General features: G+C 58.9%; 1 protein-coding gene across 1 annotated transcript; it reads left to right on the top strand.

The window, feature by feature from the left end:
* The first annotated feature begins 7,938 nt into the window (after nucleotides 1-7,938).
* ZNF316 (zinc finger protein 316) lies at nucleotides 7,939-26,261 on the top strand. Its single transcript, XM_057529530.1, has 6 exons — nucleotides 7,939-8,077; nucleotides 11,536-11,924; nucleotides 12,531-12,649; nucleotides 13,500-13,626; nucleotides 14,170-14,283; nucleotides 20,997-26,261. The coding sequence occupies exons 2-6, from the start codon at nucleotides 11,564-11,566 to the stop codon at nucleotides 23,309-23,311; spliced, it is 3,036 nt and encodes a 1,011-aa protein (XP_057385513.1). The 5' UTR covers nucleotides 7,939-8,077; nucleotides 11,536-11,563; the 3' UTR covers nucleotides 23,312-26,261.
* Nucleotides 26,262-27,121: the final 860 nt, after the last annotated feature.

Here is a 27,121-nt window from a genome sequence, read left to right as displayed (position 1 = left end):
GTTCTTTAAATCTGGTCACTTTTCAGCTGAGGTTAATTTATTTTAAGGCGATTATTGATATAGTTGGATTAATAGCTACCATACTTGTTACTGTTTTCTATTTTTTGCCTTTGTTCTTTGAATCTTTTTCTGCATTCTCTGGTGTCAGAGAATTAAATTTTTTTTTTGTTTTTTTTTTTTTAGTGATTGTCCTGAGTTTACAGTATACATTTACAACTACTTTCAGCTCAGCTGGGTGGTCCTTCTGCTTCATGGGATATTGGCTGGGGCTGTATCACCTGAGATCTCAGTGGGGCTGAGACACCCAAAAGGGTTCATCGCGAGACTTGTCGTTGATACTGGCGTTCAGCTGTGAGCTCAGCAGGGCTGTGCGCTATACTATATCATGGGAGATAGATATATCTTATGACAGGGTATTCCCAATTCCTACTTCTTCTCCCTTATAACACCCCAGTCATTCATGTCATGTCTCCATGTGGTCCTCCTGGAGGTAAAACTCACACAAGTGCAAGGCCTTCCTAAGACTGGAACCTCTGGAATTTTTAAGTCTCAGACTTACCGCACCGAGGTCCTAACAGTTTGTCTGTTAGAGTTGAAGTCTTGCGGCACCAGCACTGGCTCCAGTGCAGTTTCTGCTCCTGCAGGAGCTACTGCTCTAGTAAGCTGTGATTCTCTGTATCTGCTGTCTGTCTCTCCAATTTTGGGGGCAGTGGTTTGCCCCATGATTTCAATTCTCTGATGGATCTAGGATGAGTTGTTGATTTTCATTTGTTTTCTTGTTGTGATGATGGAGTAGTGACTTCCAAGCTCCTTAAATGTTGGACCAGAAACTGGAAGTCCTGCTAAATTCATTCTAAAAGCTAAATTTATTTACCGTTAACTGGAAAACCAGTGTCACTTGACATAAATAGAAGGTAGTTGTAAAAAAAAAAAAAACAATGGAAACAAAACGATGTTGTTAAATTATCTTTGTTTAAATGGGAGATGAGCAAATGTCTGAAAGGTGTTAGAGACCAGGGAGCCCCAAACAGAGACTTTCTCTCTGATGTTATCAGAAGAAGGAGAAGAGTAAAGGTAACAACTGCTTCCGAATGGAATTCAGTGTTACTGAAAGTCCCTTCCCAACACCTCCTAAAATGATCTCTGTCTCACATGACCTACAGGAGAACAATCTAAATTCCTTACTTCAGTAAAAGGCATTTCAGACTCTGGACGCTTTTTATCTACTAGGCTCTTTCCTACCACATTCTGCCAGGCACTAAAAACTCTGGCCATAAATTGATTTACCCTGCCAGTTTACTTCCAAGTTATTTATCTGTTTTAAGAATAAGTAAACAATGATGTAGTAAGTATATAAACATGAACCAAATTTAAATAATGCAAGTTAAACTGCCCACCAATAATTTGTGCCTCTTGCTCCCAGCAGCATGGCTTACAAGGCTGCTGAGTGACTGACTCCGGGGAGGGGAGGGGAGAAATGGAGTGGGGTTAGGTCGTCCATGGCCTTGGGGAGCTGCTCGACCAGCCCCAGACCACACTTCTTCTCTGACCTGAGGACAATCACATCCTTGGTGTGCTTAGATTGTTGCTTAAATGATCTTTCCTGTTACTCGGTGCTGAACTCAATCTTGACTGATTTCCCAAATTCACCTGGAAAAGAAGTAACTTTACCTATTTATTTATTTATTTTTGGCTGCTCTGTGCAGTTTGTGGGGATCTTAGTTCCCTGACCAGGAATGCAACCCATGCCCCCTGCAGTGGAAGTGTGGAGTCCTAACCACTGGACCACCAGGGAATTCCCAAGAAGTAAATTTAAACACATCGAAATAAGGTGTAAGAAATCGAATGGTCTCCAAGAAATAAATCAGATACTTTTGCATTAATAAAATTTCCTTTCTTATAGATCTATAAACCTTTTAGTGGATGCATATAAAAATGTATCCACAAAATCAAGTTCACGGCGGGAGTGGGGTGTGTCACCTGCCTAGGTGCTGCTGTGCCCTCCACGGGGGATGCTGGTGGTGAGGAGGCCGTCAGCCATCCAGTGACCGCCATGAAGTTCATTCTGTGTGTCAGCCTTCCTGTGGCTCTGCAGCAGGGACACGGGATGTGAGAGGTACGAGGCATCTAGGTGCATTTGGAATTTGTGAGATCCAGGATGTGTCTTTCGGGGCATATGGGCTTTGATCTGTCCCCACCTTTGCACAGACTCATCCACAGGCGTGCACTGGCTTCAAAGGCTGGCCCCCCCAGCTGGGCAAAGCTCCCTCCCACTAGACTCTTAGGACATGCTCCGCTGTCACCACCTGCAGGTAGTCCTCCTGGGTTCTCCTGCTGTGGGCTGGCAAAGAGTCTGGCACAGAGGAGTGCTGACCAACGTCCCCACCCAGCCCCTACATGCCCCGTGTAGGGAGAGGGCAGTAGTGCCACTGTCAGAGAGAACCAGAGAACATCACCTAGGGAATGGTGGGGGTGAGGATTCTGATCAGATATCCAGGGTGGGGATTCTGGCTAAACTGACTTGACAGGATTTCTGCTAAAACTGGGCAATGCAAAGATAGACACGGGAGCCCCAAAGTCGAGGCCTAATTGAGATGAGCCTCAGACTAAAAGTTTGGTGTGAGAGAGAGTCTTTGTCACACTCGGCTCATGCCTCATCTCTCTGCAGTCCACACCCCATCCCTGCCTGTTCCCTTCTGCCTGGACTTGAACCTCTGCCCCTGTCTGGTGAACATTTTTGTCATTTCTGTCTGCACCCAGGCTGGGAGGGAGCTGTCTGCTCTTCCTTTCTGCCCTCTGGCAGTCCCCTGCCTGTCCTGTCCCCAGACCCGGCACAACCACTCTCTGCCAGCCTGCCCTGCACTGCTGGGAGGGAGGCTAGGATGGACTCGGGGCCGGGCAGGGGCAGGCATCTGAGGGAGGGGCTGGGGCAGGGAGGGGCTCCCTCCGGAAGGACAATGGGCAGAATTCTTCACAATAGTGTCAAGGATCACAGAACCAGGAGGTGTTCCCAAACTGATCAGGTTTCCCACCATCAGCAATTCCCATTTCCACAGCTTAACTCTGTCACCTTGTGCTACAGACTGAATGTCTGTGTCTGCTTCCTGCTCCCCTCACCCCTCAAATTCACACGTTGAAGCCTAATCCCCAACGTGATGGTATTAGGACGCGGGGACTGTGGGATGTGATTAGATCATGAGGGTGCAGCCCTCATGAAGGATATTAGTGCCCTTAGAAAAGGGACCTCCAGAGACATCCCTCACCCTTTCCACCGTGTGAGGACTCAGTGAGAATGCTCCAGTTATGAACCAGGAAGAGGGTTCTCACCAGACTGAATGCGCCAATGCCTTGATCTTGGACTTTCCAACCTCCAGAACCGTAAGAAATAAATGTTTAAACCACCCAGTCTATGGTAACTTTGTTATAGCAGCCCAAATGGACGAAGACACTTTGTTACCTTGAAACCTTGTCATTTTCCACATGGGTTACCTCAACAGCCTTTGGACAGCACCCTGCATCCCATCTGGACCCCTGCTATTCCCACCACCCCCCCTCACCATCCATCTTGGTAAGTGACAACCCACCCCTCCCTGATGCCATTGCTGGCTGCCTGCTGCTGTGGTGCCCCCACTGAGATGTGAGGCCCCAGTCATGGGATGGCCCCACCCCCTCCCCAGACTTGCCCCAAGCTCCTCACCTACAGGCTCTTGCTCAGGCCAGGTCTCCCCTGCCCCACTGCATCCCAGTCTCTGGCCATCTTTCAGGTATGGCGGAAATGCCACCTGTCTCATGAAGGCGTGGGGACCTCCTCACTGCAGCTCCCCTCAGCTCCTGGCCCATGGCTCTCACAGTTGGGACCTCAGGACTTGCCCTCCTCTGGGCATGGAGGCCCTCACCCCTCACTGCTCTGTCCACCCTTCACCCCAGACCAGCCCAGGTGGCAGGCGCTGGAGGAGCTCACGCTAAGGCCAGCCCTTCCCCCTGCCGCTTCCCCGCTGCCCAGCCCACCTCCACCAGCCCCTTTTCCAGAACTCCAACTAACAGGTTAGTGCTGGCCAGGCCAAGCGGCAACGTCCAGTTTGGGTCTCTGTTTTCCCTGTTCTTGCTGCTTCCTGCTCTCTCGGGCTACAGGCCCTGGCGGGCCCTGTGCCTGGGACACACTGCCAACCACCCCTCTCCTCTCTTCTTCTGGCTCAGAAGCAGCTGGTGCAGGGTGGACCAGCCCGGATACAGGCCCACTCACCCTCCCTTTCTCCCCAGGCAGCCTCGTGTTGGCAGAAGTCTCGAGTGGGCCTGGGTCCCTTCTTCTGATGGTCCTTGTGTTTCTGGCCCATCAGCTGCCCCTCACAGAACCAGGCAATTGGAAGGACTGGGGCACATCTGGTTAGCCCATCATGTCCAAAAATGGCATCAAACCCCTACTCCACTTCCAATTATCCACAACATGGAATACTGACGCCTTGTTTTCATTTATAATTGTTTTCAAAGGGCTCTCTATCGCTGCCAGGCAGGATCGTATATTTGAGTTCTGAGAGACCCCACGGTAAATTCAGATGGCCCTAAGTGGGTCTCCCTGTGGGTGGCGCTGGAGTCTTAGCTGAGTCTGGACTCAAGAGTTGGGTCACCAGGTTCTCCTGGGAACGCAGTGAGTCCTGCGGGCCTTCTCGATACTTCTCTTCCTGGTCCCACCCCTCCTAACCTCTCTCTCCCATCCCCTTTCACGCCTCAACCTGCAGCCCTTCTGCCCCCATCGGGTTCTCACACGTTTCTACACACGATCCTTAGGGCCTGGTGAGCCACGGGGCCCCCCATCTCCCCCGCCCTCCCCACCAACTGGAGTAAGCACAGGGTCCAAAGCTCATCGGGTGTGCAATGCATATGGGCTGAGTGTAAACATGTGGACACACACCCAGATCAAGAATTCCCGTTGAGAATGAAGGAAAAGCAGGGATAGGGCTGCTGGCCTCGGAGGGAGTGAAGGATGCTGTTGAGAGCCTGAGAACCCACAGGAAGGGGTGGCGAGAGAGGGCCAGTGGCCAGGACTTGTTGAGATTCGTAAAACCCAAGCAGCGGGGTCACGTGGTGCTTTCTGGAATATCACTGCGAGATGGACTAAAGGGGGGAGGGGAGGAGGAGCTTCAAGGCTGGAACCTGGGTCTCTGCTGTCCAGGAGCCCTGTGAAGATAGGCCTTCCTGGCAGGGGTCCTGCCCCATGGTCCGTGCCTACAGGCACCTGGGGGCAGCAGCCCTGACCCCTGGCAGCTCTGGACTTAGGTGGCTGTAAGGGTCAAGGCCAGGTGACTTCGGGTCATGAGAGGCCCAAGCGTGGCCCATTTGGGACAGCCTAGCACTGCCCTGAGTAGGCGCAAACGTGACGTCGGGCCCGGGGGAGGGGTGGGGGGGGGGGGTCATCTGCAGAGGCTCAGCCCGCCCAAGGCCGTTGGCAAGCCCCACACATCCAATCCAGGTCCAGTGGAGAACAGGCCTGGAAGGAACGGGGTCAGATGGGGTCAAAAGAGTGGGGAATTACATTTATTTGATTCTGAAATAAACACAGATACTAAGGACCCTATCAAGTGGCTTAGGTCTTATATTCTCACAGAACAGTGGGCGGGCTACCTGGGCACACCCGGCTCCTGTAGTCGCAGGCGTGGGGCAGGGGAGGGGTGGAAGTTGACCTCTGACCTGGGACACACTGAACACAGTGGGCTGTGTGGTCACATCACTCAGTGTCCTGGACAGGACGAGCTTTGGGGACTCTGCCTGTCACAAGGCAGGAGGAAGGAGAGGCTCTGGGGGGTCTTGGGGAGGAGACCCTCAGAGAGGGAAGGAAACCGAAGCACCTAGGGTGGCAGCCTCTGCTCAGCCTCTGGAGGTTGGCGGTCAGCTGAGGGCAGAGACTCGGGCAGGGACAGGGAGGGCGGGGCCTGCTGAGCGGGCGGGGTCTGGTGGACTCCAAGCCTGTGAAAATCTGCAGACACACAAGGGGAAGAAATCGGGTCTTAGGTTAGGGATCAGGTGGGAACAGGCCAAGAGGACATCTGAGGAGATGCTGGGGCACTGTGGGCTCCCTGCCTGCCAAGCTGGAGGGTTCTAAGGCAGGGGTGAGCTGTTGGTTCTCTGCTGTACCTGCCCCGTCCCCCATTTGTTTTCTACCTGGCTCTGGGCCCCGACTCTGACTGCATCCCCTGGGCTCCCCTGCCCCTCACATTAGGAGTGGATTTGACCAGTGGGCAGCACAGGCAGGGTGGGAGAGGGGAGGACAGGGCTGGCGGAGTCTCACGTCAATCCCAGCTCCCACCTGGTGAGCCATCTCCACGGCTCCAGCCCTCTGCAGGCCCAAGAGCATCCTTCCCTGCCCCACCCCTTCAGGTCCAGGTGGCAGACTCTGGTGCCTCCATCCCTGCTGCTCCCCTTTACCTGGCCTCTGCTACTCTTGGGAGTTATCTCACCGTCGGATCTTCTCATTGGAACCACCTGGGGTGAAGGGTGGGGAGGGGGTCCAGGGTTCCAAAGCATAGAGGACCACAGGACCAGAGGGGTTGCCACGTAGAAGTGGGCCTACAGAAGGGTCGGGGGGACGGTGGGCATGGAGCACCTCAAAGCCGAGGCTCATCCACAGGGGCTGCTCACTTCTCAGGTCCCTGACCAGGGCCCTACAAACCATAGGCTCTACATTGGCAGAACTTCTGATTTTTTCCATCTTTTAATGAGAGACCCTCAATTTTTAAGTTATTTAGTTATTCATTTTAAAACATTTTTAAAACACCAGGAGCCAAACAATAACCGTGAGGAGCTGGATTCAGCTGGAGGCCGCACAGCAGGTGCTTTGGGCTGGGGAAGGCAAGGCTTGGGATGGGGTGGGGGTGGGGGGGGGTGGGAGTGGGTGGGGCTGCAGGCAGGTTTGAGTCCTCAGTGGGCCTGAGCAGCTCCCCAGCCAGGTGCTGAGGTTCTGGGAGGGAGAAGCTGTTACTTCAGGTAGGTGTGACCCCTCCGCGAGCCCAGTCAGACTATGAGGCTGATGCCCTGTCTTGAGGCGCGGGGACACTAGTGAAAATATAAGAATAATGGTACCCATGGGGTAGGAGCTGGGGAAGCAGCAGTGCCCAACCTCCGTGGGTGCAAGAGCTCACCGGCAGACCCCAGCTGCGGCCCCTGGGGGGCGGAGGCAGGTAGGTTTGGGGAGGGCTGCGGGCGTCCCCTGAGTCCACCAACCTCACCTTCTCACACCTCCTCGGGCGGCCATCTGTCCTTCCTGCTTCCTGCTGGGGGAACGCTTCCCTTCCCAGAGGCAGGCGCTCCCCATGGATCACTTGTAAAGCCTCCAGATCTGAGGCCGTTATTGCATTCATCCAGCTACCCCGGCCCACCGGCCCCCTCAGTCCTTGTCCTGGTCCGTTCTGGGAACCCCCTCCCCCCGCCCATGTTTACCCAGCGTTGGCCCTGCACGAGCTGTAGACGTCCGGCCCACCTGCTCCAGTACTGTGGGCCCATCACCAGCAGGGATCGCCCCCCGCCCCTGCCTGGGTCTGAGGGCACGCGGGCCCTCATAGGGGTCATCGCCTCCCTCCACCGTCGTGGGGCCCGGGGAGGGTCCCGAGGCCCGGGTGGACCTGGCCGGGTCTAGCGCTCGGTAGCGCCGCCCCCTAAATCATGTTTGCATGAGGAAGCCGGGCGGGTTTTGGGAAGCGGGCGGACCTCGCGGGCATCTCTAGGGGCAGGGCGGGGCCGGGGTCCCCAGAGGTGGGGTCGGGCCCTGGGGCGGCGCGGGGCGCGCCAGGGTCCCCAAGGCCCGGGACGCAGTGCATACGAGCGCGGGGACCCAGGTCCGAGGGCGCCCTCGCACCAGGGCCGCTTCCTTTCCCCCCACGCACTCCCCCTCAGGGGCCGCGCTGGACCCCGCGTGACCGGAAGTGCCCCCCCGTGGGCACCGGCGGGGCGGAGCCCGGTGGCGGCACTTCCGGTGCCCACGCGCCGCCGCCGCGCAGCTCCGGGGCCGTCACTTTGTGTAGCGCGGGGCGCGCAGGCCCCGGCCCGACCCCGGTGTCCGGCGGCGGCTCGGCGGCCGGCGCGCGCGGTGAGTGGGCGGCGCGGCGAGTGGGTGGCGAGGCCGGCGGGAGGCGGGCGCTGGCGGCAGGTGCCGGCGGGCCAGGCGCGGGCGTGGGGTCGGGGTCGCGCCGCCCCTCGACGCCGGCGCGGGAGGCCGCGGGGAGGCAGCGGCGCGCAGCGGGGCGGGCCGGTCCGGGTCGGGCTTGGGTCTGGGGGGGGCCGAGCGGCGCTCTGGCCTGGCCTTCCGCGGCCGCGCCCACGCTCGGCGAGGCCCGTGGACCCCCGCCCGGGCCTGCGCGAAGGAGGCGGGCCCCGACCCCCAGGGCCGGTCCGGGCGGGCAGCGCGGAGTAGGCGGGCTGGGAGGACACACACCCGCGACCCCTGGGAGGTGCCCGCCGCCGTCTCGGCTGGAGGGGCGGGGGTTGGGCCGCGGCCGCCCCCGGGGACACACCCATCCAGGAGGGACTGTCACGGCCCTGCCCTGGCTTCTGAGGGAGGCGGAGGCCGATAAGCCCCCTGGAGGGATGGAGATGGCTTGGCGCCCCCGCGAGCTTGCTTAGTGACCTTGGGGGCCTTGCCTGGGTCCTCCCTCTGCAAATGGAGGCTCCGGTGGGCTGCTGTGCCCTGGTACTGGGTTTGGTTCAACACGTGTTGGCAGGTCTGGGGAGCTGGCCAGCAAGGTGAGGGGCTGCCCTTGGGCAGCAGGGTTGACCCCGTGGATACACCTGCACCAGGAGCAACCCCAGGAGAGCAGGGGAGCCCAAATCCGTGGACAAACAGTGAGGATCCTGGTAGTCAGGGAAGGAAGGTTTCTGGGCGGAGATGAAAGCCTGGAAGGCCTTGAGTAACAGGTGTGGTCAGTGAGGCCACCAGACGGAAGGAAGGGGCCTAGATCTACCTGCACCCACACATTTCTTCTACTTCTCTATCTAGGTTCCCTGGATATGGGACTTCAGTGGAGAGTTGCTAAAAGTTTTCTAAGTTTGCCTCTTTCTGTCTGTGTGGTCCTTCTCCCGGAGGCAGGCATCTCGTTAACCGCCCCTCCTCGCCCCGCGCTCCATTCTAAATTCTGCAGCACTATATCCTAGGGTGCAGCCCCGCCCCAGCCCCCATGGAAATAATGGTCTGGGATGACCTGAAGGGTTATCATGATCAGGTCGCTTACCTGACTCTCTGTGGCATCCTGAGCTGGATGCCGGAAGTGAGTTTCTGGTAGGCTGGCAGGCTGGAAAGAGAAGAAAGGAGAGTGTGTGGGTCTGGGGGTATGCCCAGCACACACCTGTCCTGGGGAGGCAGAAGGGGCATCTGCCACCCAAGTTACTGAGGCCCGTTTCTCAAACCACTCTGTTCTGGATGCTGGGTCAGGGTTTATGGGGCGTCTGGCTGTGCTAGGCCCCGTCCCATCTGCAGGGTGACTGACCACCTCCACGACTGCTGGGTCTTTCCCTCCTCTGGTCAGCAGCAGGTGCACCTCTTGGGAGAAGGGACCTCAGGTCATAACCTCTTTAGAGGCAGACTCTCCAGTGGGTTCTAGTCTGAAGGACCCTCAACAGCAGTCATCCTGTTCTGGAACATGACAGTGGGGCCAGAATACTGACTTTTGAAAATCTCATGTTCATCACGTTGACCGCAGACTTCAGAGTCATGTTTTTCTTTCTTCTTCTTTTTTTTAAAAATATTTATTTATTTATTTGGCTGCACAGGGTCTTAGTTGTGGCACGTGGGATGCGGCACGTGGGATCTAGTTCGCCGACCAGGGATTGAACCCAGGCCCCCTGCACTGGGAGCGTGGAGTCTTAACCTCTGGACCACCAGGGAAGTCCCTAAGGTCATTTTATCAATAAATATTTGAGTGCTCACTCTGTGTCTGGCACAAGGAGATTCAGAGATGAGCAAAGGGAACTTCTGCCTTCTTGGAGTTGAGTGTGTATTTAGGGAGACAGGCAAAAAGCAGACAGTTCTGTAAGTATATTAAAATGTGCGTGCTAAGAGGGCAGAGTCCAGGGAACTGTGTGTGTCTTAGGGGCCCAGGGGGCTGCCTCCAAAGGATCAGTGAAGAAGAGGGGAGGAGAGTGCCAGGGAGCGGGAATGGCACGTGCAAAGGTCCTGAGGTGGAACAAGCACAGGGCCACTTTATTCCCAAGCCTCCGGTCCTCAGACGGGGGCCTGGCCTGCAGGAGTGTGCTCTGCGAGGGGGCCAGGCAGGAGGGGCTCTGCTGAGCTTGGCATGGCATCTGGGCTCAGCCTGAATTTGTAGCCCCATTGTCCTGTGTGGCCTGACATCTCAGGCTCCTCCGGGGTTCATGCTCTCTCCCCGGGGTTCTGGGGTCGCTGTATTTGTAGTGGGCTTGGCTTACTTTGGAAGTGGCACTAGTCAGGTCTGAGAGACTGATGGGGCCATGCTGGCTGATGGACCTGTTCTTAGGTTTGCACTCAAAAAGGAGCCACAGAAACTGGCTCGTCAAAACCCATGACTCTGTCTTGTCCTGGGACTTCACTGGGGCTGGTGAGGAATGCGCAGCTGGGAGGGAGGAGTGGCCCCAGGGCCCGTGGTATCCCATCCCTCTTGGGTCCACAGCCCCGGGCTCCGTGCTGTGCGGCGGTGTGGCTGCATCTCCCAAGTGCCTGGGCTGAGCCGTCTCTCCGACGTCGATGTGAGAGGTGGATGCCGTGAGCCACTGGGGCTTCGATGATTCAACACTTAGGATTCTCTGATCCCCAAACGTGAAGAGGTGTCACAGGGCATTTTTTTTTTCACCTTTGCTGGTCTAGTGATGAACCAAATCCCTGATCAGCCGAGCTTTTTCCAGATGCCCTGGACGGAGCCAGGGGTGAGGGGGGCACAGGGGTAATTGCCTGCTCAGGGCCTCTTCTCTGCCGCCTCCCACAGGAAGGTGCCTGACCTGCTGGCTTGGTAGAGTGGGCCCTCCCGGCAGGGTGGTCTTACCTTCCCCCGCCCGTCACACTGCACTGGGGTTCCTGGCCCACCCGTGCTCAGACCTCGGCTCCCACACTCCCTGCCACCAAGTTCGTGCCCAAGTTCGTGCACGTTCAAGAGCTGGGCGAGCATCTCCTCCGCCCCCGTATATCAGGTGCACTGTTCCTTATGGGCTGTGTGCACCCGTTTCAGCTAAACGCAGGCTGGGCCACTCTCGGGCGTGTTGCCTGGACTTGATGCTTCCATGTTCTTGAGGATAAAAACCCGGGATTAATTCCTGGCTTACTCCAAGAAAGCATGGCAGTTCACACCAGGCCTGTTGTTGCCTGCAAGAAAGAGCTGAGGCCGCGTCACGGGGGTCACGGTGAGGGGCTCTTTGGCAGCTTTTCTGTTACAGAATCTAGGTTGTGCCACATGAGATCATGGAAAGAGCTCCAGTCGTGCCTCAGCTCCGGTGCTGTTACTGTATCGCGGGGCAAACCAACCCCACCTCCCTCAGAGGGCTGCGTGCCGGGTGGCTGGTCACCGTCGCCCGTCTGTGTTGCAGGCCGAGCTGAGGCTCCCTTCCAGAGACGATGGCAGCCCTTCACACGACTCCAGACTCCCCAGCCGCCCAGCGGGAGAGGGCGGAGGACAGGTCGGAATGTGATCCTAATCGGGAGGAAGAAGAGGAGGAAGAAAAGGGGGAAGAGGTGGAGGAGCTGGCGGACGAGGAGGTGATGGTGGTGGAGGCCGAGGAGGACGAGGCCGTGGCGGAGGTGGCAGAGGAGCTGGAGGTGGAGGGGGTGCAGGCAGGGCCGGTGCAGCAGGTGGAGGTGGAGGCGGAGGACGACGACGTGGAGGACGTGGTGGCAGAAGAGCGGAGTCCGGCGTCGGGGACCCAGGAGCACCTTAGCTGTGGTGGGGATGCCCAGTCCCCAGGTCTTCAGGAAAAGGGTAAGAAAAAGGAGCTAGTCTTCGGGGAGGAAGTTAGGGGGGGCTTGGGTGGGCAGGCCGGGAAGAGCTCTTTGACCCGACGGGGTGCAGCTGGAGTGGCAGGGCCCAGGTTTTTTTCTTTTTTAAAAAAACTTATTTCATTGATTTATTTTTATTTTTGGCTGCGTTGGGTCTTCGTTGCTGCACGCAGGCTTTCTCTAGTTGTGGCGAGCAGGGGCTGCTCTTCATTGCGGTGCGTGGGCTTCTCATTGCGGTGGCTTCTCTTGTTGCGGAGCACGGGCTCTAGGCACGTGGGCTTCAGTAGTTGTGGCACACAGGCTCAGTAGTTGTGGCTCACGGGCTCTAGAGCGCAGGCTCAGTAGTTGTGGCGCACGGGCTTAGTTGCTCTGTAGCATGTGGGATCTTCGCGGACCAGGGCTCGAACCTGTGTCCCTGCATTGGCGGGTGGATTCTTAACCACTGCACCACCAGGGAAGCCCAGGGCCTAGGTTTTGAAAAGAGGGAGTGGCCAGGAGCTGCTGACCCTGGTAGCTGGATGGACAGACGTCGGCCAGGGCAGTGAGGCCTGATGCTAAAGGCTGGCCCCCAAGAGGTCTCTCCCCTCAGCCCTGCAGGCCTCCCGGGCTCCAGCCATGTTGAGGGATGAGGACCTGGAGCAGGATGAGGACGAGGACGAAGAAGAGGAGGAGGAGGATGAGGACGATTCCCTGACATCTGGGTCTCAGGTGAGCTGCTCCTTTATTTGGGGCTCAGTTAACCAGGCTGGGTTTTCCCAGGGGGATTGGCACCCGCTGTCCTGGAGACCCCTGTTGGCAGGGCAGTGGCACTGTGGTCCTCAGGCCGAGCCCAGGCTATGGGCCAGGACAGGGCTGCAGGAAGCAGCTGGGAGTCTCCAGCCCCAAACCCGTGGGGTATGGTTCCACTCTCCTGGGGCCCGACCCTTCCCAGGCCATTGGAATATCCTGATCATGTTGCCCACCAGCAACTCACCTGCAGCCTGCACAGTTCCGGCAGCCCTGGCTTTCCCCCGGGGTCACGCTGTGCCCTTACCTGGAGCGCCTGTCACCTGTCCAGGCTCTGGTTTCCTGTTGAGCCCAGTTAGATCGGGTGCCAGTGCCCACACTCAGTTTAGTTGGTGCCGCTTGTCCAGCAAGGCATGGGCCCTCACACCACTGACGTGTCCACTGGCTTGAGGCAGACAGTGAAGTAGAAGGGGGTGAGGTGCCCATGCAGCACATACATGGGGTCTTGGGCTTCATTGTCTGTGGACTTCGGCGTGAGTCCGGGCTCTGCCCCATCTGAGCTGAGCGCTCTCCCTCTCTGAGCCTGGGCCCCTAATCTCTGGATGGGAATGGGGTCCTTGCCTCCCTGGGCTGTGACAGGCCTGCAGGACCCTCGTTCCGTCGGGTGTTTGTAGACTTGCAGCTGCTGGGCTGCTGGGCTGTGTCCCCTGAGCTCCACATTGCAGGGTCAGCTCAGCGCCCGCTGAAGTGAGCTCCCGTCCTCTCCTCGTGGGACGCCCCTGCCTCTTGCCGGGGCAGTGTAGGGCAGCGGCCAGGGTTCTTTGTTTTCCAGGGGCTGGTGACCTTTGAAGACGTGGCTGTGTACTTCTCCCTGGAGGAGTGGGAAAGGCTGGATGCGGACCAGCGGGAGCTCTACAAGGAAGTCATGCAGGAAAACTACGGGATCCTGGTGTCCTTGGGTGAGCAGAGCCTTTTGTCCCCAAGAGGCATCCTGGCGCTATGGCTGCCAGGGGCTTAGCTGTCTGAGAGGGTGGTTTCTGGAGCCCCAGGGTCTTGGAGAAGGAGGTGTTGGAGCCAGCCCGCCTCCCAGGGAAGCCCTAGGGACCAGCCTGGCCTCTGGGCCGGGGCGTGTCTTGGGGGGGGGCCCCCTGTGGCCCAGCAGCGCCATGACCCAGGTGGACATGTTCTGGGGAGCTGCAGTGCCGCTCCGGTCTCTGTGCTGTACACTCCTCAGAGGCCTCAAGGGGTGAGGAGTCAGGTGACGAGGAGAAGGGCGGGCACCCTGCAGATGGCAGTGTGTGGAGGGGGCTGGACAGGGGAGCTGGGGATGAGGGCAGGGCTCCAGAGAGAAGGGAGTGTGGGACTTCCCAGCGGAGGCGGGGAGCTGGGAACGCTGGTCCTGGAAGGGCCGGAGAGAGGAGCCAGTGGTGGCGGTGCTGTGTGGGTGAGGGGGGGGCCTGCAGGCGCAGCCCTGCAGCTGCTGCCTGTTTTTTCCGGGGCAGGATACCCAATCCCCAAGCCGGATCTGATCTTCCGGCTGGAGCAAGGAGAGGAGCCTTGGGTCCCGGATAGCCCCCGTCCCGAGGAGGGAGACATCGTCACCGGTGTCTACACAGGTGAGCGTGACACAGACTCTTGCGGGTTTCACCAGACTTCGGCCTGTGCCTTTGCTCTCCACTGCAGCCCCGGTACTGCTGATCTGCACTCTTGGGGCGCCTCTGTGGCGACACAGTGGCACTGGGGGCTCACCTCTACATTTGTGGGTTGGCTCCTCTTGGTTCTGGTCTGCAGAGGCCCAAAGGCTGGGGAGTCTTTAGAGAACCTAGAGGTTCCTGTTACGAATCTTTAACAATGATGCCCTGTCCCTGCCTTGAGCCTCTGATTGTTTGTGTGTGTGTGAGGGTCAGTTGTCAAGTTACCAGCTCAGAGGGGCCAGGTGAGGAGCAGACCGTTGCCCTGCAGTGCTGGAGCTGGGCTTCCGGCTCCCAGGATTGAACGGCTTCCCCGCCCATTTGGCCATCTCCTCTCCCTGGGAGGCCCAGGGTCGGGGCCTGGGCTGGCAGCCCTGGACCTTCCAGAGAGGAGATTCTGGAGAGAGACATACAGGAAGCGTTCAGGGTGTCGGATTTCTCTGAGACCTCGGACATGGCTCTGGCCCTGTTCCTTCAACTTTCTGGGCCTCATTTTTATTCATCTGGAGAATAAAGAGTTTGAACAAAACCCACAGTTTCCCACCCGAGGCCGTCGGACCACTGGTTCTGTGGAGGTGCCCCGTGGAGGTCTGTGAGCTGTTCCCCGTGTGTCAGAGGTTCAGTGGAGGCCCTTGCACGGTGTGTGTGTTTGGCTTTGGTCTCAGGTGATGCCAGCCTAGTGCGGGGCTCTGGATGTCTCATGCCACTCACGTGCTTGGATAGACTGGGAGCAGCTTGTAGAGGTTTTAAAATAAAATACAGAAAAACATGGACAGTGCTGTGTCTACACATGTACTCTTCAGAGTATTTCCCTGTGTACTTTCCATCCTCGTAGCAGCTCTGTGAAGTAGCAGGGGAGGGGTTATCGGTCTCACTTTACAGTCAAGGAAATTGACTTTTAAAGTAGTGATTAAGTCACTTGCCCACAGTGGGTTCAGGCCTCGGGCCTTACTTTCCACTGTGTTTCGGGGTGGCCTTCCTGCCCTACGTCTCCACATTCTCTGGGACCCTCTTGGAATGTCTCCTGGCCTTCAGAATCAGGAGGGCTCTGGCTGGCAAAAAATGTTGCTGCTGCCTCCAGGCTGAGACTGGGATGTAGGTGATGTTTCTCGGAGGGTCTACTGGGAGGTGTGCCCTGTTTCTGGGCACAGATCTGAAAAGCCACCTGGAGAGGAAGGGGCTGTTGGCCTCCACTGGCCAGTCTCCACACGTGGTCTGGATGTGCCCCTGTTCTCCATGCTTCTTGGAGGGTCCTGGGGTGGATCCTTTTGCAGGCTCGAGCCTGGGTGGTCCCCACAATGTGCTCTGAACCTAGCTGGGGTTTGGCAGCTCGCTGAAGGGGCAGGCTCGCTGGGCCAGTGCCTCCGCCTTCCCCTGCGGAGCCGAGGTGGGTGCAGGATGCGGGCACAGGCTGCCACGTGTCCCCTGTCTCCCGGGAGGGGCTGTGGCAGCGAAGGCTGGGGTCAGCTCGGGCAGAGCGAATCTGTCTGAGGTCTCCCTTCTTAACTGTCACTGTGGCCTGTCTGCCAAGTGCCTTCCTCCCCTTTTCTCCCCGCGCTCATTTCTGTGCAGCTGAGCCAGTTGAGAATTGCGAATTGCTGGGTCTGGGCAGGACAGCCGGTGTTCCAAGCCTGGCAGAGTTTCTGTATTTCTAGATCATAGTCTTGCAAAACACAAGCATATCCATCTCTTGTGCTTCTTAACAAGTTGGGCCACACATAAGGTTTGGACTCTGGCCAAACGCGCCCACTCAGGTGCCCCAGGGCCTCTGAGTGCTGAATTAAAGCCTCCTTGCTCTGGCTCCCCTCGACCACCACCTCCCGCTCCCTGGTCCTCACCCATTACCTGCCACCTCTCTCCTCACCCGGCTGAGATAGTAGGCTCCCCCATTCCTTGCAAATGCCCAGTGTGGTCACCTGGCAGATCCCTGCCCGTGGCTGAACCCTATTTCCTGCGGCTGAGGATGCCCTCGCCACCTTGGCCGGGTGCTCTGGCCTTACTTCCTCGTCGCATTAGCTTTTCTGCTCTGCAGGAGGGACGCCACGTGCCCCTGGTCTCTCTGCTGCCTCTGGCTGCTTCCCCACCTGCCACTGCATGTCTGCAAGCCCCAGGACAGCCCTGTGCCCTCTCCTCTCCTCTCTCCGGGTGACCCCTGCTGGGCCAGGGACTGAAGTGCTCTTTGTGCTCACCTGCCCATTCTCAGCCTCTCTCTCCAGCTCTGACCTTGTCTGTTCCGCCGTCTGCTTGACGTCTCCCCTTGGGTGTCTGAGGGCATCTCAGAGTGAGCTAACCCTGAAGTGGCACCACGTCTCCCACCCCGGGCCCCTCCTGCAGCGTCCCTGGCACGTGGTGGGCCTAGCTGGGGCCCGAGTGGTCCTCGTCCCTCTGCCTTCCTCGCCCCAGCCCGGGCCCAGGCATGAGGTGGTCAGGCATGCGGCCACTGGCGTCCCTGAGCTGCTGGCTGCCCCCCACCCCTAGACTTCCCCGGGCACTCGGCACAGTATCTGGGATCCTCTGCGGCCTGGGGGCCTGCACCCCTCACACACCCATGGCTCTTCAGGCTCAACTCCACCGACAGCCTTTCTCTTCAGGCTCTCACCTGCCTCGGGGCTTTGTACCTGCTGTTTTCTCTGCCTGGAGTGACCTTCGTGTGGCTGGCTCAGCGTGTAGGTCCCACTTGAGTCGTGTGTGTCCTCTGACCACCTTGATGTCGGGAACCCCCCATGTCACTGCAGGACGTTCCCTGCGTCCGCAGCGCTCAGCGAGGTCTGGAGTGGTCCCGCCCAGGTGCCTGCTTCCTCATTTCCTCCAGCAGACTCTGTGAGAGCGCGCTGTGTTCTGTTCACACCTGTGCCGCCTCCACAGTGCTCCACTGATGACCCCCCTCCTTGACTGCTGTTCCTGCCCCTCCTGTGAAAGTGAAAGATAGAAGAGAAATACAACAGGCAGGCTTGAACCGGCTTAAACGTTACACAGGAAAGGAGAGAGAGAGTTGAAAAGCGAGCAGGTGAACGCACACCAAAGTGAGAGACTCTGATGGTTGGTGAGCACGGCCAGCGGTTCTGGAGAGGCGCTCGGGGAGCACCCCCTCCCGGAAGATGTGTCAGCCTGAGGACCCCGCAGCGGGGAGGATAGATCCATCGCAGAAACCCAGCCCTGCCGGGAGCCCCCGCCTCCCGGGTGGCCGAATTCCTGCTCAGAGGGAAGGAGGGGCTACTGACGGCAGCCGGACGGGGAGGAAGGAGCCCGCCTGCAGCTTTGGCCACCCCCTTGTCCACGTCCTGCCTTTGTCCCTGGGGGCGGGGCTCTCCCCGAGCCCACCCTGAGTCTCGGTCTGGCCAGAGGGTCAGGAGCAGGTGCTGACTTCACACACACGACTGCCTTCTGGGCCCTGTGCCGTGGCTGGGTTCCTCGGGGAGGGGTTAGAGCAGACCTGCAGCTGACTCACCGTGGGGCCAGGCCTGGGGACAGGTCTCGGGGACAGGACAGGACAGGGGCAGAGGGTGCTCGGGGTGGGAGTCATAGAAACCCTCGGCTTGGTTCTCGGGGCAGAGCGAGTGTCGGCCACCTCCCAGCAGCTCGGGGAGCAGGTGCGCCAGGCAGGTGGCCGCAGGGCCTCCTCCTCTCCGAGGCCGTTTATTCGTGACTTACCTGGGGCGCCTTGGGGGTCTGCTCACAAGGCCACTGGTCGGCCCCCGTGAGTGTCATCAGGCTCAGAGCGCGGGCCCTGGCCTAGCTCATCCTCACCCAGTGTCAAGAGTCCTTAGGAGCGGATGTCTCAGGGAGATGAAATGCCAGCTTCCCCTCCCCAGGGTCCACTTGTCCACTCTCCCCCTGTGGGTTCTGGAAGAGGCAGCTATGTTTGACCTTCTGGGCCACTGTTGGGAAAGGCCCTCCCCCCCCCCCCGCCCCCCCGCCTTGTCAGAGCATCTCCTCTGCCTCGGCCCCGGTCTCACGAGTAGACCTGATGGGTCCTCACTTGGATCCAAAATAGGCTTGCATCCGGGGCGCTGGCAAACCCCCTGGGAACCCTGTCCCCATTGCAGCCGGGGGGTAACCCCGACAATGGACACCGCCACCCGGGGCCCAGACCTCCAGATCCTGGGCCACTTTGGCGGTAGAAGGTGAGAACAGAGCCTGGCCTGGAGGCAGGCTGCTGTCCCCCTGAGTCCCCTCTGGTGGCCCTGCTGCTTCCCAGAGATCTTGTCTCGGGGTGCAGCCAGCTCTGACTGCCAGGGACCTGGATGCCCTTACTGTCCTTTACTCGGTGTCAGTGGTGGCCTCTACCAACTTGCCTTATGTTTAATATTTTCTCATTTTTGGACAAGTGGCCATGCCAGCTCCAGAGCCAGTGATGAGGTCAGGTCCCCTCCTAGGATCAGCCCCCTCTGCAGAGCTTAGCATTGTTTGATGTTTGGCGTGGGGGCAGGGCGAAGGATCACCTCCCCAAGTGGGGGGCTTTCCTACTCTCAGACCCCAAGGAAGAGGTGTTGTGGATGAGTCGTTGGGACCTAGCCTGTCCCCCGCTCTGAGTAGCTGAGGCTGCCACCTGGCAGGCCCTCGTTGGCCTGGGTGTCCACTTCAATCCAGCAAGTGCCACTGACCCTTGGCTGGGTCCTGGGGTACATTCATCCCACGAAGACATTGTACTTGTTCCCCAGCTTGAATCCCCCTGCCTTAGGGACTCTCCAATTAAAACTACTCCGGACACTCACCAGAGTCTTAGGGAAAAGCCTTTTTGAGACTCACTGGAAGAATTTCCAGCTTATCTGGCCATGGGCCCAAACTGCCTGTTCCTCCACCAGCTCCCCTTAGGGGTGCTCCAGCCTTCACAGTGAGGAGCTGGGCCTTTTCCGTGCTGTTCAGCCACTTCTCATCCCTCACCGTGGGTGGCAGTTGGAGATGAACTCAGCTTAGTAACAGGAAACCACTGTCCTTTATTTAAAGCTTATTATTACTATAATAGTATATTATTACTAACTACAGAAAACTTAGAAAGTATTGCAAAGCATGAAAAAATAAAATAACCCATTTTTGTATCCCTTTATACACATGTTTTCTTCGGAGCAGAAATCATGTCCGTGCAGTTCTGTGTCTGGCTTTATGTCACTCAGCACTGTGCTGTGTTTTCCCATGTGATTTATCACCATATGTTTGGGATGCCATATAGAACACAGGACCAGGGCCGAGTCAGGACGGGCATCCCTCCTGGGACCCGACCTTTCCTCGGGGACAGGACTCAGTGTTGAAGGCCACCCAGTCAGGTGATGGCTGACACCAGCCACAGCCTTGGCAGGGGACCCGGGAGTGGTGGGAAAGGGGATTCCTACCTCTGTGTGGGAGCTTGAACCTTCCAGGTACTGGGATTGTGAGGTGGACTACACTGTACGTGGCCACGGTAGACACACACGGGGCAAGGTGTACCAGAGGAAGTTGGCACACAGGTTCTCTGGAACACCTGCGCTGCCATGGACCAGGCCTTTTTCTTTCTGTTTGTTGTGTGACTTAGTGCCTGCTTTGTAAATATCAGGTTGGCCCAAAAGTTCGTTCGGGGTTTTCCATCCCATCCTATGGGAAAACACGAATGAACTTTTTGGCCAGCCCAAAACTAGTTCCCGGCCGGGTGTATCCCGATGGCAGGCACATCACTCTTGTTTTATAAACCGAATCCCTCTCCTTACTCTGCACTGAAGGGAGAGGTCAGGGCGCTGCTGGGTGGAGGAGGGATGGAACTGCAGGACCCGAAGGCGGGTCCTTGGCCTTCTGTGATGGGAAGATGTTTGCAGCTCACCCAGTCTTAGTCAGTTAGGGACCGTTTCCCAAGTGCACAACTGCTCAGAAAGCCAAGCTTCAGAGAGGCTTAGCGGGGAGGCTGGGCTCTGCCTGCACAGTTGCTGGAGCCCTTTAGGGTGAGTGCAGAGAGCTGGGGCCTACAGGCCCCTCTAGGTCTCCTTGGCCCAGGGCGGCCTTTCCTGGCTGTGCTCTGGGGGTGGGAGGGAGAGCCCTGGATGCGGGCCAGCCTGAGACTGGTGGAGAGATCCAGAGGAGGGATGCCAAGCAAAGCTTAGGTGTTACAAAGGCAGGTCCTCAGTGGCCGTGCTGGTGCTGGAGTCTTGGCTGCCTTGGGCCAAGCAGGCCGGGTGGGGGGGGGGTGTGGAGTTCTCCAGGAGACAAGGGGCTTTGGGGAAAACAGACCTGGCGTCTCTGTCTATTTTTCTGGGCCCTGGACCCCTGTTTTGGGCTTGACCCGTGGTCTCACAGGAACCCAGGCAAGATCACCCACTTCGTAGGTGTCCCTATTCTCAGCAGGGTGGCAAGCCCTTAAGGGAGCTGGAGATGTGGAAAAGGGATTAGTTGAGGCTATTTGAGGAGAGTTCACGAGGTGAGGGAACCCCAGCCTTCCTAGGAGGGACACCCGCGTGTGCATTTCTCCTGTCTGCACAGTTCCTCGTAACTCAGGGAGGAGGCGGGCACCACCTCTCACTCCCGGGGAACAGTGGCGCCCTGACCCCGGGCTCCGTGCTCCGAGAGCCTGGGGTCCTGCAGAAATCGCTCCTTACAGGAGCAGCAGTCTTTAAGCAGCTTCTGTCACGGCCTCTTCTCACCTCTCTGTCCTGGCCTTCCCTTGTCGCCTTCAGGGGCCTGGTTCTGGACCGACGACATAGAGGACCACGAGGAGGACGACGACGAGGACTTCCTGGCAGAGGTGGCTGAGGAGGAGAACGAGCCCCCAGGGCTGTGGTCCGCGGCCTACGGCGTGGGGGACGTGCCTGGGACCTGGGGCCCCGACGACTCGGATTCGGCGCAGACTCCAGAGGGGTGGGGTCTTGACCCCGGCGGCCTCGGGGTCCTGGCCGAGGGGTCCGAGGCGAAGCCCTTTCTGCAGGGCCGGGAGCCGGGGGCGAGCCTGCTGGCGCCCTGGGCGTTCCCAGCCGCGGTGGCCGCTCCAGCCGGGCGGCCGGAGACGACGTGTGACGTGTGCGGTAAAGTGTTCCCGCACCGGTCCCGGCTGGCCAAGCACCAGCGCTACCACGCGGCCGTCAAGCCCTTCGGCTGCGATGAGTGCGGCAAGGGCTTCGTGTACCGCTCGCACCTGGCCATCCATCAGCGCACCCACACCGGCGAGAAGCCCTTCCCGTGTCCGGACTGCGGCAAGCGCTTCGTGTACAAGTCGCACCTGGTCACGCACCGGCGCATCCACACGGGCGAGCGGCCCTACCGCTGCGCCTTCTGCGGCGCGGGCTTCGGGCGCCGCTCCTACCTGGTCACGCACCAGCGCACGCACACCGGCGAGCGGCCCTACCCCTGCCCGCACTGCGGCCGCAGCTTCAGCCAGAGCTCGGCGCTGGCGCGGCACCAGGCCGTGCACACGGCCGACCGGCCTCACTGCTGCCCGGACTGTGGCCAGGCCTTCCGCCTCCGCGCCGACTTCCAGCGCCATCGACGGGGCGGCGGCTGCGCGGAGCCTGGTGGCGACGGCCCTCAGCGCGAGCCCTGTGAGACGGTGCCTTCGGCGGGGCCCGAGGAGGCCGAAGCTGGGCCCGAGGGGCCTGAGGTCGACGAAGCAGACGGAGAGGCCGAGGGAGAGGCGGAGGTGAGAGAGGCGGCGATGGAGGCGCCCACCCCCGGGAGAAAGGACGACCCCGAGCCGGACAGGCGGTTTCTGGGGCTGGGCAACGGCCTGGGGGAGGGCGAAGGCCCTTCCTCGCACCCGCTCGGCTTCCACTTTCCCATGCACCCCAAGTCTTGGCTCCACCCGGATGGCTTTCCGATCCTGGGCCTCCCGGACTTCGCGGAGCGGCTGTCGACCGACGGGCGCCCCCTGCCCGGACCCCTGGGGGGCCGGCTCTCCCTGGTCGAGGGCACGGGGCTGGCCTGCGACCCATTCGGCGGCGGTGCTGGGCCCGGGGGCGGCGGCGGCCTGCGTGCGTTCGGGCCTGCAGTCGGAGGGCTGCTGCCGGAGCCTGCGCCTGCCGCGCTGGCCGAGGAGGAGAGCCCGTGGATATGTTCCGACTGCGGCAAGACGTTCGGGCGCCGCGCGGCGCTGGCCAAGCACCAGCGCTACCACGCGGGCGAGCGGCCGCACCGCTGCGCCGACTGCGGCAAGAGCTTCGTGTACGGCTCGCACCTGGCGCGCCACCGCCGCACACACACGGGCGAGCGGCCCTTCCCGTGCCCCGAGTGCGGTGCGCGCTTCGCCCGTGGCTCGCACCTGGCGGCGCACGTGCGTGGGCACACGGGCGAGAAGCCCTTTGTGTGCGGTGTGTGCGGCGCGGGCTTCAGCCGGCGCGCGCACCTAACGGCGCACGGGCGCGCGCACACGGGCGAGCGGCCCTACGCGTGCGGCGAGTGTGGCCGCCGCTTCGGGCAGAGCGCGGCGCTGACGCGACACCAGTGGGCACACGCTGAGGAGAAGCCGCACCGTTGCCCCGACTGCGGCAAGGGCTTCGGCCACAGCTCGGACTTCAAGCGGCACCGGCGCACGCACACGGGCGAGAAGCCCTTTCGCTGCACCGACTGCGGCCGCGGCTTCGCGCAGCGCTCCAACCTGGCCAAGCACCGGCGCGGCCACACGGGCGAACGGCCCTTCCCGTGCCCCGAGTGCGGCAAGCGCTTTTCGCAGCGCTCGGTGCTCGTGACGCACCAGCGCACGCACACGGGCGAGCGGCCCTACGCCTGCGCCAACTGCGGCCGCCGCTTCTCGCAGAGCTCGCACCTGCTCACCCACATGAAGACGCACCGCGGCGCGGCGGGCTCGCCCGGCCAGACGCCGGCCGCCCCCGCGCCCAAGGCCGAGGCACCCGCTAAGGGGCCGCCGAGTGCGGGCGCGGGGACCGGGCCCGGGGAGCGCGGCAGCACCCTGCTGGAGTTCGCAGGCGGAACGAGCTTCGGCTCCGAGCCGACGGCCGCGTTCGCGGGGCCCTCGGGCGCCTACGAGGAGAGCATCATGTGAGGGCCCCAGGCCGACGGAGGCGCAGCCCGCTAGGCCACCGGCCCCTTGCGGCTCGAGCGCCGGCCGCTGGGCGCCGGCCCCTTGCTCTTCTGGCCTCAGGGGGCTGAGGGTCCCAGTCCTGGTGCGGTGCCTTCCCCTCAGCCCCGGTGCACCGCTCCCCGGCCTCGGGCTTCCCTCCTGCCCGGCCCTAGAGAACCGGCCGCCGAGCTCGGATGGCCGTACGGGGGGCGCAGGGGGAGAGGAGAGCTGCGCGCGGAGCAGATGGGGACAGGGGGCGGCAACCCCGACAAGAGACTGCGACATCACTGGATCGATGCGGTGAGGCCAAGCGGTAGGGATGGCAGGCGAAGTGTTATTTATTTTACTCGGATTCCGATATGGGTGGCCCGGGGGACAGGTGGCTTGTGAGTTAGTAACTGGGTTTTACAGCGAGGGAGGGGAAGCCCTTGCATCAAGGGAGGGTGGGGTGGTCGAGGGCAGAGCATATGGCTACTCCAGTGGGTTTGGCTGATGACTCTTTCCAGTTCCTCAGCGGGAGACTTCAGGGACCTTCTGGTCATTTGAGTATGTCCAGAAAGTTTGAGGACTGTGCGCGTGGCGAGGGGAAGCCTCGTGGGTTTTCAAAGGACGGTGTTCCTCCCTAATCCGGGGTGGGGGGTGAAGTGGAGATGCACCTGGGAAAGCTTTTGTTCTGTCTACTGGATATTTACTTCCATGGCTTGTATGGCCCGAAGAATCTGGGAGGAAGAGAAAAAGCTGGAAACCACATTGTGGCCCCAGGCAGATGGGTTGCAGGTGTTTGCAGGGTCCCCAGGGAGTTTGAAGCCTTATTCCCCAGAGTCGCTCGCTGTCTTCACCCTGCTTGAGCACCGAGAGCAGCCCGGCCGTGTGGGTTTTAGTTTCAGCCTCCCCTCTGAGTCCTTGGGTACTCTCGCCTGGGACCACTGGAGGCGGCATACTCGGAGATCCTCGGGGAGCCCAGCAGCCAGGGGCCCCAGCCTTTGGCTCGCTGGCTGCCACCTCTCCCTGAGTGGGTGGACACACGGGGCCCTGCTCTTGTGAGCCTGCCGCTCATTTAGATTTAATAGACAAGTGTAAAGTGACAGAGGTTGGTAGGATTGTTTCTTACCTCCCCGGATTAGGGCCTTATGACCTACTCGGGTCCGTTTAACTCTGCTTCTGTCATTATTCTACACTAGAAGCGAGTGGTGTTTCTGGTTAGGTTCCCGTCTCACAGAGTGGGCAGTGAGTGGAGGCACCGTGGGCCGGGCTGTCTGCCCGGCGGTGGTACACCTCTGGGGGTTCGGACCTGAGCCCGGGGCTCAGTGACTGACCAAGTGTCCAGCTATGCAAGGCCTGCAACCGGCCAGCACCGCTCCTTCCAGGCTGGGCTCTTTCGAGCCATCGGGTCACCTGCAAGGCATCCGCCCCCTTTAATGCTTTCTGGGCCAGTGTGAATGGGGCCAGAAAACTGAAATTTTGAAGCAACCGCATTCCCTTTTAGACCTAGTTCCTTCTGTTTTAGCGTAGACATGGCCCTGGGGCCTGAGAGCCAGCAGCGGGTGGGAAGGGGGCCTGGACGGTGGTGGTAAGAATGGGCCTGGCTGGGTGAGGGCGGGGGTGGGCGGGGTGCTGAGGAGGACAGGGGTTCCCGCAGAGGCGCCGGCGGTGCTGGGCGGTGCCGCCTGTCCCTGGGCTCTCTCTCCCTGCTGTGAGAAGGAGCCTCAGGAAGGGCCCAGGGCAAGGTGCACCAGCCCCGTGGGACTGAGGGCCGGTCCGCGCCCATCCCGCCTGGCACAGCCCTGAGTACCCACCTTTGGTGCCCCTCCTGGGCCCAAGCCACCCCGCAGCTGTCAGCAGGAGGACCTAGCTTTAATAAAGAGTGGACAAATGGGCTTTGTGACTGGATTCCGTGTTGTTGCCACTCCTCAGGGCCCTCAGGGGGGCCCTGCAAGGCGTCAGGCCCACCTTGTTCCTGCAAACGCTCTTTAGAAGTTTTTCTTCTTAGAAACTAGAATTGGCCTGTGAGAAGTCAGCCCAAGAGAGCTTTGGCCCCTGCCACCTGTGTCCACTGTGTCTTCCCGGGAGTCCCCAGTGGGCCTGCACACTGCCACCTGCTTCTTGTAATATGCACACCTATATCGGGACATTGACGTGTGGAGGGTTGTTGTAGCCAGGTCCCCTTCCTGGTGGTCCAGACCCCTGTTCTGAGGCCCCAAAGTCACGTGGGTTTATCCAGGCTCACCTGCTCTGTGCCAGGGCAGAGCACACACCGCCCCCCCCCCCCCCGGGGCCCCAGACACCTTCCTTTGAACTGATTTATTGACTTCTCACCACGTGGTGTCCCCACGACCAGACCTGACCCTCCCATCCTTTCCCCACAGATTTGAAAAATACAAAGTATGAAGTAAATTCTCTTTTCAAGTGTGATTTGGAGGCATCAGAACAGAAGCCGGTATTTCAGTGGCAGGTGGGCATTAAGACCTAGTTTAAAATGGATGGCCTTGAGAATCTTAAAGTCTATTCAGAAAACTTATGTTATTCCCTGAGGGGAAATAAGGCAATTCTGATGGTCATAGAAAAAAAGTAGACAGCCTCCCTGGTTTTGAGAGGATTTCCAAGTTTCTGGAGTCCTGATTCATTCCACAGATGTCAATCTAGCATCTCCCATCATTGCCAAGGAGGAAAGGAAGCCCCCAGTGGCTCATGAGATGTGACCCATGAAAGCTGGTGCTTTGAGAGTCACAGGGTCCTGAATGCCCTCTGGTCTCCACTTAACCTTTATTGCTTGAATTTCCCCATCCTCCTCCCTTTCTCCTGACCCTTTCACGTAATCTCTTCAAACACTTCCTTCTAACTTTTTTTCTTTTCCTAATTGGCTACACATGGAATAAAATATTTTGAAATTTTTGGCTATATTTATTAAATAAAGCTTTATGATCCTTGTTCATTATTTAATTTTTTCCTGATTATAAAATTCACGCTAGTTGTAAAAATTCCAACAGTGCAAAAATGTGTTAAGTACACACTTTTCATTTCCTAAAGAGTCACACTACATCCAGCCATCAGGTACCACGGTTGCTTCAGGAGGTGTGGGAGCACACTTCTTCCATGTACGTGGAAATATTTTAAAACTAGGGACGTGCTTTACATGCTCTCTTACAACTTGCTTTTTTCATTTAACCATGTGACATTCTTTCTTACCTGACAGAGCTACCTCACTCATTTTAACTGCTCCATCGTATTTTCATTTTGTGACTATACCGTCATCTACGTAACTTCTCCATAAATGGCTATTTGGTTGTTTCCAACTTCTCACTGTTGCAAACAGTGCTTCAACATAGATTCTTGTACGTATATCTGTGCAGTTATGTAGATTTTTAAGGTACCTGTTTATATGAGGTAAAGTCCTAGAAGTGCTGTTGCTGGGTCAAAGGGCATGCATATTTAAATTGGGGGATATAGCTAAATTGCCACCGAGCACGGCTAACTCCAGCCCGGCACTGTATACTCCCAGCGCAGTGAGAGGGTGCTAGTGGGGTCCGTGGCCACCTTAACACGGAGCGTCAGCATTCAGTTTAGTCTCGGTTCTTCATTTTACAGAGAGATGAATGGCTTGCATCTCTCTATTTCTTTTTTCTTTCTTTTTTTTGGTCACCCGGCACATGCAGCATGCGGATCCCAGTTCCCTGACCAGGGATCTAACCCGTGCCCTTGCAGTGGAAGCTCAGAGTCCCAACCACTGGGCCGCCAGGGAAGTCCCTCTATTTATTTTTGACATATAAATAGGTTATTTTTTTAAAACCCGTG

The sequence above is a fragment of the Balaenoptera acutorostrata genome, chromosome 15, assembly GCF_949987535.1.
Source record: "Balaenoptera acutorostrata chromosome 15, mBalAcu1.1, whole genome shotgun sequence".
In the NCBI taxonomy this organism is placed as follows: domain Eukaryota; kingdom Metazoa; phylum Chordata; class Mammalia; order Artiodactyla; family Balaenopteridae; genus Balaenoptera; species Balaenoptera acutorostrata.
Note: the sequence above shows the minus strand (reverse complement) of the source record. Positions and strands in the feature narration are given on the sequence as shown.

Coding starts and splice junctions, on each gene's coding strand:
- ZNF316 (XM_057529530.1), top strand. CDS start 11,564: ATGGCAGCCCTTCACACGACTCCAGACTCCCCAGCCGCCCAGCGGGAG. Junction 13,627..14,169: donor CGGGATCCTGGTGTCCTTGG/GTGAGCAGAGCC, acceptor TTTCCGGGGCAG/GATACCCAATCCCCAAGCCG. Junction 14,284..20,996: donor CGTCACCGGTGTCTACACAG/GTGAGCGTGACA, acceptor TGTCGCCTTCAG/GGGCCTGGTTCTGGACCGAC.